Source organism: Monodelphis domestica, chromosome 7, assembly GCF_027887165.1.
Source record: "Monodelphis domestica isolate mMonDom1 chromosome 7, mMonDom1.pri, whole genome shotgun sequence".
Taxonomy (NCBI): domain Eukaryota; kingdom Metazoa; phylum Chordata; class Mammalia; order Didelphimorphia; family Didelphidae; genus Monodelphis; species Monodelphis domestica.
The window spans coordinates 152049773-152064370 of record NC_077233.1 but is presented as its reverse complement, the minus strand read 5'-3'; the positions used below and the strand labels follow the sequence as shown (position 1 = coordinate 152064370).

Here is a 14598-nt window from a genome sequence, read left to right as displayed (position 1 = left end):
CTTTCACAACTTTCATTCCCTGAATATACCCTTGCCTACCAAGACATTTGGACTGGGTTGCTAAAAAAGTTTATTGCTATTAAGTGCCCAAATGGGTCCCTGACTAGGTAGAAATTAGACTTACTCTACCTAAGCTTCATCAGCAGTCATCCTCATAGCCTCTTGGTCAGTTACAAATGCTTTTCCTGATAGCCTAGACAAGTCTCCAGTGAGAAACTAGTCTTTTAAGTCCCTTTTTATCCTTACTGGTTTAAAAAAAGCCCCTAAAGATTGTTTTGTTAGCCCTTGCTAACCAGCTTTTGAAATCCTCTGATAGCTAGAGATGAGACTCTCAAGAGAGTCGATAAGATTATGGATGGTATCTTTTATATACCTTAAAAATCCCTTAAACATTGAAGTTTTTATAGCTACAGTTTGCCTTGAGACTACTATAATATACACATGCAATGGTGCCAATATAGACCACAAAGTGTTTAAATATTACACATGGCTCAGATAAGAAATGCTCCTCAAGACAGGCTCATTTTTAGTAGTTATTCATTATTCTTAATATCTGTGTATCTATGGGACAGGAATATTGATTGCCAAATGAATTTTAGTCTCCCGTCCTCAGTATATAATCTGGACTTGAGGTTCTGAGATGTCATCAAATAATGAATAAACTAGAATAATGACTATGCCAGTTATATAGGTAGTTCATTGAGGTTAAAAAAGCAAAATGTTAATCGTCTAATGTTACTAAAATAATAAGAGCAATAATAAGTTTAGATGATAATTTAAAGTTTCTAATACATTTTACATTGTTTCATATTAAAGCCTCATGACAATACTATGAGATTATGAAATAGCTAGTTTGGGTATTATTAATCCCATTTTACAGATATAGAAATAGGCACAGAGAAATTTCATGATCTATTTATGATCACTATGATCATCTATTTATCATATAGCTAGTAAATGTCAGAGGCAGAATTTGAATCCAAATATTTCTGACTCCAAGTTAAAAGGTATAATCAAAAGAAAAATTCTAGGATCTTGTAGAGATGTTTTCTTAAACAATTCTGGTGAAAAGAGCTATGAAAGGGAAAACTTAAATTTGGAAAGTAGGGGAGGTGGGGGAAGAGAGGGAGGGAAAGAAAGCAAGGGAGCACTGGGTGAATATTATAAGCCCTTTAAAAATTCTAAATAAGGATTCAAGATTCACTCCTCATTGACAACTTCTGGTTACTTCTGAGGATGATGCCTTTGTTTTCTTATTTAGAAAGGTTAGCCTCAGGTAAGTTAACAAAGATCCTATGACCATATGACTTTGTTAAATCATTAGAGAGAACATGCATTTGGTCAGAAAATGACACTCAGTTCATGTTCTCCAAGAAGCCCAAGGATCCTAGCTCCTTGGAATTATAGTGAAATTTTCAAATTTTGACATTTACTTTCAAGTAGTCAACTAAGTCAGATTAGTCATGTAAGTAAGTAGTCAGTAGTGGTTTATTATTGCACTTTACACACAGTACTTTCTAAGGTTTATTTCAAGTCAAGAAAAAGATGTTTTGTTTACTAATAAGTAAAAATCAGAATGGTGGGAAGCTTCTTGCAGTAGAGTGAAAGATGGAAAGTTTAATTTCTCTCCTGATAGCAAATTGCTTTTTCTATAAAGCATAAAATTACCTCTTTTGATTCCATGAATAGTTTTGTCTTAATAGCATGCTCTCTTTCTTGTCCTTGTATATACTAATAAAGAAGGCAAAATAAATACCCCCTATACTTTGAGATGGAATAACTTATTTAAGTAGTCTTAATCATTAGTAAAAGTAATTCTTTGTTTTTTATATGAAGAACTTAAGAACAGAGAGATTGTGTGACTTTGGGTTGTACTGCCAGTCAAGTACATACTGAGTTCCAATGGACCTTAGGAACCAGATTCCTAGTCCTGTAACCTTAATAAAAATTATGGTGATGAGAGGCAATATTTATATAGCTTTTTAAGGTATAGAGAGCACTCTGTGTTTTACCTCATTTGATCCTCAAAGTAATCCTGTACTACCACGGGTACTACTTGTATTGTTATCCCCATTTTGCAGTTGAGTAAACAAATTCAGACTCATTAGTATTAGTATTAGTCACACATGAAAATGTTTGAGGCAAGATTTAAACATAAATCTTCTTGTCTTCAAGTCCATGCTGCCTCATTTTAACTATTAATTGGTGTGCCAAAGAATCTGAACTGAGAAATTGAAATGAATAATTTAGTCATAAACAAAAACATTTAAGTTGTCCTAAAATATTTTAAATATTCATAGCTTTCTCTTTTAAAATAAAAACTCAGGTACCTTAATAAACATTTATACAGTATTTTTAAGACATATGGGATTGTATATGACTTTTAAAGTAAAATATAGTAGTATATTATATATACTATAGTAGTATAAAATTAAAGTTGCAGAAAGCATGATCATTGCTATCTTCTTTACAGTACTTCATTTTGATCAGCTGTGTGCCATTCTCTCAGAGTATACTTCAAATACAACAACCCTTTCATTGCATGGATAGTTTAATATTATAAAACTTATATATTCCATGGATTAAATTATGCCCTAAACAATAAAAGCTCAGTGATAATCTGGTTATTTTAAACTGGGAAGGATGTTAGCTGTGCTCCCCAACACCAGTGAATTAAAGGGGTTTCACTAGACTAATCATTTCAGAGAAAAGTTGTTGATAGGATGTCACTTTTCAGGCAAATTTGCGTGATTTTTTTAAACATTTAAATAGGCCAAAAATTAATTCTTAATTCATTGAAAGATACAGTTTTGAGTTGTTTTTATCATCTGCCACTTGATTGACAAATATCTAAGCTTAGGAGTGTAAGTCTTTGGTTTTACTTTTGGTTTGGTTTTGTTTGTGTGTGTTGGGTTTTTTTTTTTTTTTGTCGTTTGTTTGTTTGTTCATTTTCAGAAGGGGGAGGGTAATATTTTCTGTGGGAACATACACTCCACCCTCTCTGTAAGGTTTGTAGTAAGAACTGCATCATTCCTCATTGCAGCCATCCTCATTCCGGAGCATCTGTGCATTAACTTTGCACTTTTGGCTCCTAGCATTATTCTGAAGGGGGTGAAGTGTATTGCATCTATTCACCTTTCATTTGTGTGTTTGATGTGGCATTTATATTAAGTAGGAGTAATTTTTTTTCTGATTTTTTTTCTTGTGTCACCAGTGCACCTATTCCATTCTTCCATCGCTGTGCTCCTGTGAACATTTCCTGCTATGCCAAGTTTGCAGAGGCCCTGATCACCTTTGTCAATGACAATAGTGTCTTACACAGGCTGATTAGTGGAGTAATGACCAGCAAAGAAATTATATTGGGACTTTGCTTGTTATCACTAGGTAATTGTTTTTCTCATTCTTAGCTATTACATAGAACTGCAGTAGGAGACTGTTCTGTTCTTTGGCCAGAGTATGACTAAGAACTGGTGATAAGTCTTCAGGAAATGTGTAAACTACTCAGAGTGACAAGAACTGCTTCATAGTATATTTACTTGTACTCTGAAATTCCCTGCCCCATCCTCTTTTTTGTGTGGAAATGCTAGTTTAGAATTTGACTGGCCTTTGACTAATGGTGCCCTCTTCTTACATAGGGGCAGTACCTTCACAATACTTGTCTTCAACTTGCTCCCAGAAAGTCTGTCTCTTACAAGAAAATAAGAGACAGTCAGTCAGTGTATGGAGATAAGTTTTGTTGATGGTGCTTTTAGGAGTATTTTTTTCCCCTGTAGTACATCAAGGTACAATTGATGGGTTTAGGAAAGCCCTACTCATTGCCTGTTGAGTTTGCTGGACATGAAGTAAACTTTAAGATGAAAAGTGTTCCCACTTCATTAAAATAAAAACTCTCCAGATTAAAGTACAATTATACATAACCACATTTAATACTAGACTTTCTAGACAAGTAATATCTTAGTTGGGACCTGTGAATTACAGGAACCAAGGTGTCCTATATCACACTACTATACCATACCGTGTGTACCAATACATACTGTAATATAGCTGCTGACTTTAGTTATAGAGATGAGAGAATCTGTCCAAGTTTTTCTTGTAATTATGGAATATTTTTACATAGTTCATGCTGACCCAATTGAAATAATACTCTTTATATGAAAAATCTTCTGTGTTATTTAAGATTTCCATCTGTGTTCATTCCTGTCCACTTATTGCAAAATTGAAGGCCATAATAATTCAGAGTATTTATTTGGATTTGCAGATGGCCTAGAGAAAACTAGACTCCTGCTTCAGTTCTATAATAATTATTGCCATACTATTTTAAACCAAGTTTCATGTATATTTAATCACTATAAAAAAGAAAAATTCATGGGCTATAAAATCAGTGATTGTCATATTATATAGTGTTTGTCTTATAAAATGCTTACATTGTCACTGGTAGCCACCTTTATATGAGGAGTTTTGTAATACACACATTATATATATATATGACACATATATATTTTAAACATAAGAATATTATAGTTGTCTTGTTTGTAAAATGGGCCTTTAGTTGATGTGGGACAGCATGACAAAAATGATTAAGCTGCGTGTTTCTGGAATAGAGATGTCCTTGATTATGATCCTGACGCTAAACCCCATACTGTGTCATAGGCAGCAGAGTTCACTTAATAACTCTTCTGTATTTTCGTTGAATGAAAAGCTTTCACACAAAAATGCCTGACCTCACTCTGAAAGTGAAATCAGTGAGAGTCAGGGCCCAAGGGGATAAGGCACTGCATTTATGAGGCACTGTTCTCTAGTGCCACCCCTTCCTGGTGAAAATGCAGCTTTTATATTAATTATATATTTTTTATAATTTTTAAGTAATAGAAATGAGTAGAGAATAAAGACAATAGTGCATTCCTTTCTGTCCCCAAGTAGAGGCTTTACTGAACTGTTTGATCTTAATCTAAATGCGTATACTATATAATTGAATTTATCTATCTAGACTGGAATAATTTCTTATCACAAACATGCTATGTCATATAGTCTACACTTGTTTGTTGGCATGTGTATGTGCATGTGTGTTCTCCCCTGCTGTCTTTTGAGAGAGATGACCTGCTTCCTTCCCTGTGGCAAACCCACACTAGTTTTCATGTGCTCATTAAGTCACCATGTGCATGCATGGATTTTTGTCTCTTGTTTACAAATGTACAGTCTGTTCTTTTGTTTTAATTGCTACTGTTTTTCAAATGGCAGAAGTAGCTAATCCAAAATGATAACACAGCAAAGGTTTTTCCTTCTTATCCAAGAAGTTATATATTAGTTACTTGAAAGAATCAGTATTTCTCTGAGAGGGAGCTCCTCTCCTCAGCTATTATTGATTGAAATATACTTATGCTATACTGTATTTCTCACAGTATTTTATTATAGTTTAGAATAGTTGCCCTTTGTCGTCCATGGAATAATTGCTCTCTGTCTTCCTTGCAGTTCTATCCATGATTTTGATGGTGATAATTAGGTACATATCCAGAGTACTTGTATGGATCTTAACAATTCTGATCATACTGGGTTCACTTGGTAAGCTCTTAATTTCTTTGTTGTTGAGAATTTGATGACTTAATATTTACACTTAATTCTCTATTATTGCTAATACATGTAACATTCTTAATTAACTTCTTTTGAGCCCCATGGACTCATTTATATTTCCAGGTGTCTATTACAAACTGTAACATCTGGAAGGTAAACTTGAAATTTAAGAATTTCTAGATGGACCTTCCCAAATACAATTCTTTCACTCTTACAGAGAGTCATAGATTACACATTCATATAAAATGGGAGGTTCATTAGTATTTTAAATAAGAGGAGGGAGAGACCCCCAAAAGGAGATGCTGTAAGGAAAAGCAAGCAGTTTGAACATTTTCTCCTGTCAGATATAATATGATACCCTTCCTTCTTCCCTTTTGTCTTTTCTTTCATTTTATTTCTTCCAGCATACCTCCCTTGTCAGGTGAGTTGGCTCTTCCTTCCCTTTCACTCTTTTGCACTTCTCAATGCCTGAAGCAGTCCCTTCTGAGATGTTGCAGCTCTCTAGTTGGCAAGGGTTGCTGGTGTGGTGGCAGGAAAGGAGGAGGGAAGAGAGAGACAGAATGACTTAATAATTCATTCTTCAACTTTTTTTCCTCACCCTTTGTTTTTTCCTGTCGTTGCTTTGTTCCTGGACTGTTCTCCTCTAACTTTCATTCTGTCATATAATTTTTGAATGGCTTTTCTTCTTTCCTCACCCTGTCCCTCAGCTGATTCTCTGATCCTCACTTAGTTCTCATACTCCAGTCTCTTTATCCTCCTTGACCTACACATTTCCCCACAGCCTCTTTCTTGTCCCTCCTCATCCTTGCCAACAGTATAGAAGCTATTTTTTTTCTAGTTCTCCTTTAATTTCCAAGATATTCATTGGTAGAGTTGGAGAAGGCTAGCCTGATGCACTGCAGGATTTACACATTTAGTGTGGGAAAATATAAGGTGAGGAGAATTCCCATCATGCTAGCCAAGCACTATAGCAGCACATGTCCTCTGCCACCTCTCCCTCTGAAATGGTGCTGCCAGTGTACCATTGGGTACCACATTCCTGTCCTGCTCTTCAGGACCCAACTAATTTTAAATTCTAATTAACTTATTCTCTTGAAATCGTTTTGTTTTTTGTTTTTTTGCAAAAACATACTTTTTTTGTCATTAGGTGGCACAGGTGTGCTGTGGTGGCTGTATGCTAAACAAAGAAAATCTCCCAAAGAAACTATTATTCCAGAACAACTTCAAATAGCTGAAGACAATCTCCGGGCCCTTCTCATCTATGCCATTTCAGCTACAGTATTCACAGTGAGTGTTTGCTGTTATTGTGGTGTGTATTTGGGTGTAGTTTGTTTGTTTCTTATTTGATTTAGGTTCATGATGGGAAAACCTTCCTACAGCTTCTTGCTTTCTTCTCTTGGTCATTATAGAATATTCATAGAAGAAGGATAGAAAAATCCCTTCCTTTACCCCACCCAAGCTTTCATAGTTGTTCCTCCAGGCTTTGCACAATCTTCTCTGTTTATGAAGGAATAAAAGATTTTCATTCCTTAAGTTGTCATTTACCAATAAAATTTAATTTCTAGAGACTAGAAAATGTTGTAGACATTTATTTTAGTTAGCATTACTTACTAAATTTTTAAGGAAAACAAGGCCTCTGTGTATTTATTGCATTTGCAGATTTCTTGAATATTTTTCATTTTATCAGTTTTTCCTCAAATTTTTCAGTGTAAACTTTTCCTGAAATTATTATTATTATTATTTCAGAAAAATAGATAAGGGTAGCCTACTAACTTGTTTTAATGAAGGCATATGGCTGAACAGCCTGTATTTATACCTCTTTCCCCAACTTCCCTGTTATAAAGGAGGAGCTATGACAGCCTATATCAGTGATGGTGAACCTTTTAGAGACTAAGTGCCCAAATTGCAACCCTCATGCCACATGTGAGCCCCCTGCTTTACCTCAGACAGGGGTGGGAGAAAGTGCTCCCACTGGACTGCTGGGCAAAGGAGCAGGTGATGTGAGAAATGTCCTGAGGTACAGTGGAGAGGGGAAAGGGAGCAGCCCCCTGGTGCAGTGATATCTTTACCAAACTGGTTATCTGCTGCTAAAGAGCATCCAGGAAGAAACAGACAGGTAACTTCTTAAAGGAGGGGAAGTAGCTGATTTTTATATATCATGCTTAGGTTCATATAGGGCTTTACATACATAATCTTATTTTATCTTTATGACAAGTCTCTGAGGAAAATAGTATAAGTAGTATTATTCCCATGTTACAGATAAGAAGACCAAAAGCCAACAAGGTAAGAAACTTGCAGGCCATATGCTCTTAGGCAAGCTGCAAAGCCAGAAGTACCATCCTCTTTTTATAACATAATGTTGCTTCTTTAAAGTTCCTTTCTTTCCTCTTTTAAAATATGTATGTATATGTGGATATATGTTGTGTGTATATATTTATTACATATAGACTATATTATGTTATGTATGATATAGACCAGCTTTGGCAAACCTTTTATGAGTTCAAGTGCCCACAGGGCAAATTCAAGCTATCTATGATCCCCCACATTACAGGAGAGAGCTGAGGAAGGAAGTTCTTGCTTTGGGTGGCTGGACAGATGGTGGAGGGCATGCAAAAAATGTCCTCAGGCTCTGGGAAGAGGGGAAATGGAGCAGTTCCCCAAGTTCTGGCTCTGCACACATGCCATGTCTTTGCCAACTGATATAGACTGTAAGATTATATGTAATATATATATAAACTGTATTATGGTACCTGATGGTACATTGCCTTCAGCCTTGATTTAAGTATTAATTTGGGCTAATTGAGTAGTGGTGGATAAACTTGATATTTCATCTCATTGGATTTTAAGTTGCTTGTAGTTAGGACCTGAGTCTATTCTAGAAGACTCTAAGAATGCTACTTTATGCTTGCCATGCCTTTAGATAACATTAAAATGTTATATCATTCTTGGCTTGATTTTTTTTTTTTGCCACCTAAAATGATAACTGGAAAATGTGTTTCTCTTTGCCCAGGTGATCTTGTTCTTGATCATGTTAGTAATGCGTAAGCGTGTTGCCCTCACCATTGCCTTGTTCCATGTGGCTGGCAAAGTCTTCATTCACTTGCCACTCCTTGTCTTCCAACCATTTTGGACCTTTCTTGCTCTTCTCCTGTTTTGGATGTACTGGATCATGACTCTGCTTTTTCTTGGCACTCTAGGTGAGAAAGCATGTTACTTTGTGTTTTGAATGATAAATTTGCATATTTATATTTATTTTAAGAAATCAAAATACATAGGAAAAGCACTGAACCTTCAAGCAGCTGCTGTTTGAGGTCTCACAAACCACCAGGCCTACCAGAGGTATGATGGTACTTAAATCACCCTTCAAGAGCCTTTTAAAACAATCCTAGGGACATAAATGTGTATCAGCTAAGAAGTAAGAGTCTGTTCTGGTTCTGAGCAGTAGTCCTTTTGCTGATCTTAGAACTTGTATTCAGTCCAAGATGGAACTAGGAATCTCTTCCAATCTATAGCCAGATTAACCTGGAAATAATCCAGACCTCAGAGGCATCTTTCCAGAACCTTAAACCCACTTTTATCTGGTCCTGCAACTCAAAAAGAAGACCTGAACTGGGTTAATCAAGTAGAGTAAAAGGAAGTATAAAATTATTTGGATAACTAACTTGATCCATTTGCTTAGCTTCAGTTTATAGCCCATTTTGAAAGTTTCTTATGTGTGTAAGTATTCTAACTTGGTTTGGTTTGAGTGTGGAAACTAGCTGTTTCATTATAATGAAAAACTCTACATGAAATCATTCTTTGAAAATTTGAAAATATTTATTATTACAAATTTTAAAGTTTCTTATAGAGAAGGATTGTGATATGAAAGAAATTAATTGATATAATTTCTAGTAGTTACCTTTGTAACTATAAATTTTGACCTCAGCCCTTAGCTGTGTATTAAACAATTGGCTGAATTGTGATACTAATTTCTAAGGTGCTTTTAAGGTTTACAAAGTGCTCTCTTCATAATAGTCCAGTGAAGTAAGTATTTCAAGTATCATTACTCCCATTTTACAAAGAAGAAAACTGACTTAGATTAAGTGACTTGCTCCAGATCATATAATTAGTGGGTTTCAGAAACAGGACTTGAACTCTGGACTTCTGACTAGAAGACAAATGCTTTTTCTGTTGGACCATTCTGCCTCTCTTCAGTAGATATTAGTACATCTACAAACTAGCATTCATTGGGGAGAAGTAGGTGGAATATGGTAAATCAGTATAAGGATTATTTTGATTTTTTTTTGTTTTCTGATACATGTTGCTCTGGGTATCATAGGACACTGATTTAAAGCTAGATTATTTAATCCAATACCTTCATTTTATTTTTTTTAAAATTGAGGCTAGAGATAGGACAAAAGTCACATAATAGTAAATAGATGACCCAAGATGTGAACTAGATCTTCTGTCCTCAAACTGTAAGATTTAAAATGTTTGAGGTTGTAAACTGTGGCAGTTAAAAGAGTTGGGGTCATAAACTGTAGTGAGTAAAATAGTGGAAGATATAAATTATGCTAGATATAAGAGTGGGTGAGTAGATTTGACCACAGAAAATATGTTTCACTACAGTGTCTTGGTTTTTAAATCAAATATAATTTGATTTAAATCAATAATTTAAATCAAATTTCCCTGGTGACCAGGGAAATATTCCCAATTATTCAAATACCCAAGTTAACTGGGTTTTATAGAGATTTTAACTAATACAAATGTGGAATTAAAGAAAAGAGAGAAAAAGGAAATAAGTATGAAGGACCTTAAGCCAGCATGGCCTAGACCTGAGTCTTAAGAGAGAGAGATCAGTCAGTCAGTCTTTTATCACTCACCACAACGTCTGTCTAAGCAAGGATTCTAGTGACACCAGGCCAGCTCCATCTCAGCTGACTTCACCAGAGAGACTTCCAGCCAGAGTCCTCCTCAAAGAGCCTTCCAGCCAGAGACTGTTTCAAAGGGCCTCTCTCCAGAGCCTCCAGAGGGACAGAGTCCCCTCAGAGGAGCTCCAGCGAGACCTCCTTAGAGATTGTCCTCCAAGAGCTTCCCTTCTCCAGAGCCTCTCTCAAGAGATTCTTCCCAAGCGATCCTCATAAGAACTTCCTCCAAAAGGATTCTCCTCAAGCGATCCTCATCTGCCTCATAAGAGATTTCTCCAAAAGAATTGACCTTCAAGAGATTCTGCTTTTTCTTATATAGGGGGTTTTCTCCTATGTCACTTCCCCTAAGTCCTTACATCTACCAATCGCTGTAGACGTTTTCCAAAGGACTGCCCATTCTAAAAACACTGCTAGGTCGACTTAATCCCTTTAGTAAATTTGAATCAGAAAAAACACTGCTGGGTCGACTAATTCCCTCAAGAGAAAACCTCTGAATAAGTTTTCACCTCTTTGCTCCTGGCAAGTTTACAAGTTGCCCGACCTTTATAGGTACCTAGCATCCCATTGTATCAATTCTAAAAACAGGCATGGCTCAAAGAACTCCCTGCCTCATCATAAGCATGGGTCCAAGTACTTTCATTGTTTAGCAAGGAGTTTTCTCCCTTAAAGCAATCTTAAGTATGGGTGGAGTAGAGGTCCTCCCATTTCTGATCCTGGCGAGTTCTCATAGTCAAAATGGGGAATGTTCCCAGTAGGGAATTGTTCCAATTGAGAATTCCCCGATGGGGAAATTTTTAACATTCACAAGTCTGAGAAATTTCAAGATTTACAAAATCCAGTGGTCTTTATACTCTGCCATACCAGTTCTTCTCAATCAATATCTCACACACAAAAAAAACAGCAGTACCATACTTTTGTCCAAAATGTCTTGTTATTCAGTGATATATATGAAAAAGGCTGTCCTCCTTCACTTTCTCCATGGTTTAGGAATTTAACATAAGAAAGTTTCCCTTAATCACCTCAATTGGCCACCATGTTGCATTCTATTGGAAGCAAAGCAAAGCATATCAATTTTTAGACCTCCTTTGGAGTGAAGAAAGATAATCTTACTATGCTCTAATCAGGGACACAGACAGCAGGTTCCAAGGGATGGGTATAAATAAGATTAAATGTCATAGCTAGGGGATACAAAATCTCAAATTCTGGAATCAGAATTCAGAATGTCAGTATTGCCTGAGAGTTGTCTGTTTCTTTGACTCAACTTGATTCCCCCAAAGCAGAGGTGAGTTTTGTAGACACTTGCTTCCTTAGGTTAGTGTAGTTAAGGATAGTTAAGCCTTTTCGTGAATCATTTGCTCCTTTGGGGCCTTTTATTCATATACCCCCATTCTTGATTTTCCCCTTTTCCCCTAAACCTTATATTCCTTTTCTTTTTCCATAATGTATACATCCCAGCAAAACAATATATACAGGAGACTGGTCTTTTCCTTCCAATACCTTTGTCTTCTTGAAGCTTATTGCAATCTCCTAAACTTTCATCTTTTGGACTTGAATGTTGCCATAGTTCTTACTTATAAGCAAAAAAAAAAGTGACCAAATCCTATTGAGCAGTATTTCTGTATACATATATATGTATGTCCATGTCACTAATAATATGACTAAGAATAAAATAAGAAAATCTGCTATAGTTATGATTTCTTAGAGTTTGACTTGATATGATAGTGTAGTAACACTGGGATTTTTCTCAATCAACTCTTTCTGGTGTGTTGGCTTAATTTTTATCCCTATAGGGAACAGCTAATAAATTTTGAGGTTTTGTCATTTCTTGTAGTTTATAATTCATCTCAGAATCAAGTTAACACTTTAAAATAATTTCAAGCTATAATTTTCACTTCACATTGTAAGTCTGGAGATAACATGAAGGTTTAACAAATATATAAATCATTCATTCTTCAGGAGACCAGTTTTTTAAATGAGTTTAAACTTGATGATCTCCAAATTCCCCTTCACACTTAAAACTTCTGATTGATTCTGTGATTTTATTGGCTAAGCAGTTTTGACTGGATATTTTTCTAATCACTTCAGCAAGTATTTATTATGTTCTATATTCCTTTCTTATACTGTGGGCTATAAAAAAGAAATCTTTTTGACATGGTACCTGCCCTGAGAGAATCTTCTAATCCCTTTGAGAAGATAATATATATTTGAAAAATTAATGTATAATTAAAAGATAGAGTGTACTCATGTCAAGATGTATAATATAAATAGTATGTTTCATAGGAAGGTCAGAAAAAAAAAGAAAGAGTCCATTGTTGACCAGAGTAGTGTGAAAAAGATGAGACTGAAATTTGGCTCTGAAGAATGTGTGGAATTTAAAGGAACAAACTGAAGGTGGAAAAGGCATTCCTTCTGGGAGAAACAAGAATAATCATGAAATATGCAATAAAGAATGCATTCTTACTGAAATGATAGGAGATATATGAATTAGACCTGATTATTGAAGAATATAACCAACAGATAGAAATTGGAATAGTCAGCATATGCAGTTCATTATAGGTTTTTAAACGAAGGAATGACATAGATCATGTTATAATGGATAGAATGCTAGACTTGGCATCAGGAAATCTTGGTTAGAATTCCACCTCCAACATTTCTTAATTTCCCCAGGCTAGTTGCTGAACCTAAAATTTTTTTTTTCATGTAATGCCTATAGTTTCTAACTCAGAGAGTTAAGAGACTCGATTGAAATGATAGATATAGAAGACTTTGAAGCTCTAAAGAAACATTAGCTGATGAGGAGAGTGAAGAAATGATGATGTGCTAGGGTGCTGATTATGCAAACTACCAAAGGAGAAAGGACAAAAGAGAAGGATTGAACATAGTGAAAAGACAAAGATTGACTCAAGTTTTCAGACCTGAGTAAATGGTGGTATGCATTAAAGATAAAAATGGGAAATTTAGGAAGAAAATAGTTTGTAGTATATTAAGGTCTCTTTTGGACATTAAGTATCTTAGATTTACACTAATATTATTCTTTTCCAAGTTTTTTTTTAAATGTCTACCAATTACATTTATTAGCTATAGACTATAGCCTCATTTCTAATGTCTCCTTCAGGGTTGCTACTGTGAGACTATCTTTCAGTTGAGACCAATATTTTATAAAATCTTTGGGGTATTTGCATCCTGAAAGCCATTTTGGTGATGAAAGCAGAAGTATTCCCAGTTGACTTACCTTCTATTAAAATCTCTTTTGAAGAATTTTTTGAATGGAAAATTCAGTTGGAGAGAAGTTCTACTATAACCATCTCCTTGAATTACTTTTTTCAGCATTGTAAATTTTGCCATTCAAATGATATATTTCCTTAATTTTAATTAGTATAGGCTATACATAATAAAATTTAGATTATAATGTCCTATAAATGCCCTTTTTAAATTCGGAAGGTTTATGACTTTTCTATTAATCTTCCCATTTATCATTATGTGGGACCCTTTGATTCTTTCAGCCCTTTTGGGGTTATCAAATCTATGGGGCCCTCTGGCATAATAATCATGTTTTTGAAATAGAAAGTTCTTTCTATCTGCTACTTTCAAAATAGAGCTATGTGTTTTAGTATTCTAAAGGTATTTAACAAGTTTAATAAAGGCAACTCCCCACTTTATAATTATTATTGTGAAAGACCTATTGAAATAAGTGACTGAAAAGTTTGAGGTCAAATTTCTGTCTTCACAATAAAAGAACTCCTTTCTTCCCAAAATCTCTATAATACCCAGAAAGTGATTATCCTAGAGTTACCTGTTTATTTTAATATTATGTATTCTTAAGTTACTGGCATTCAAGAGTTAGATTCCTTGCTCTTCAGTTATAATACTATTTCAGAAGGATCCAGTACTAGGAAAAGAAAGGGGGGGGGGGTTCTTGGGGAGGAAAAGACTATGTTTCTGGCATTTATAACCTCATAGGTTTAGAGCTATCTCTATGTCTATCTCAGGGGTCATCTAGTCCAACCCCCTCATGTTACAAAGAGGAAATGGAAGCTAAGGGAAGTTAGATGACTTGTCCAAGGCTACACAGCTAATACATATCCAAGGTGAGATTTGAGTCCAGGTCCTCTTATTCCAGAAT

The 14598-nt window shown here is 35.2% G+C and overlaps 1 protein-coding gene and 1 long non-coding RNA gene across 8 annotated transcripts in view; one reads left to right on the top strand and one right to left on the bottom strand.

Moving 5' to 3' along the window:
• SLC44A1 (solute carrier family 44 member 1) overlaps positions 1–14598 on the top strand; it is a 233214-nt gene that overhangs the window by 167113 nt on the left and 51503 nt on the right. For all 7 annotated transcript variants that reach the window (XM_007499029.3, XM_007499028.3, XM_056805885.1 and 4 more), the window contains 4 exons: positions 3215–3384; positions 5470–5559; positions 6716–6855; positions 8579–8765. In XM_007499029.3, the coding sequence (XP_007499091.1) occupies positions 3215–3384; positions 5470–5559; positions 6716–6855; positions 8579–8765 (587 nt within the window). The remainder of the gene's footprint in view (positions 1–3214; positions 3385–5469; positions 5560–6715; positions 6856–8578; positions 8766–14598) is intronic.
• On the bottom strand, positions 5810–11646 carry LOC103092094 (uncharacterized). Its single transcript, XR_470261.3, has 3 exons — positions 11586–11646; positions 8629–8761; positions 5810–6086 (listed from the first exon to the last, which is right to left on the bottom strand). It is a non-coding gene; the product is annotated as an uncharacterized LOC103092094 (long non-coding RNA).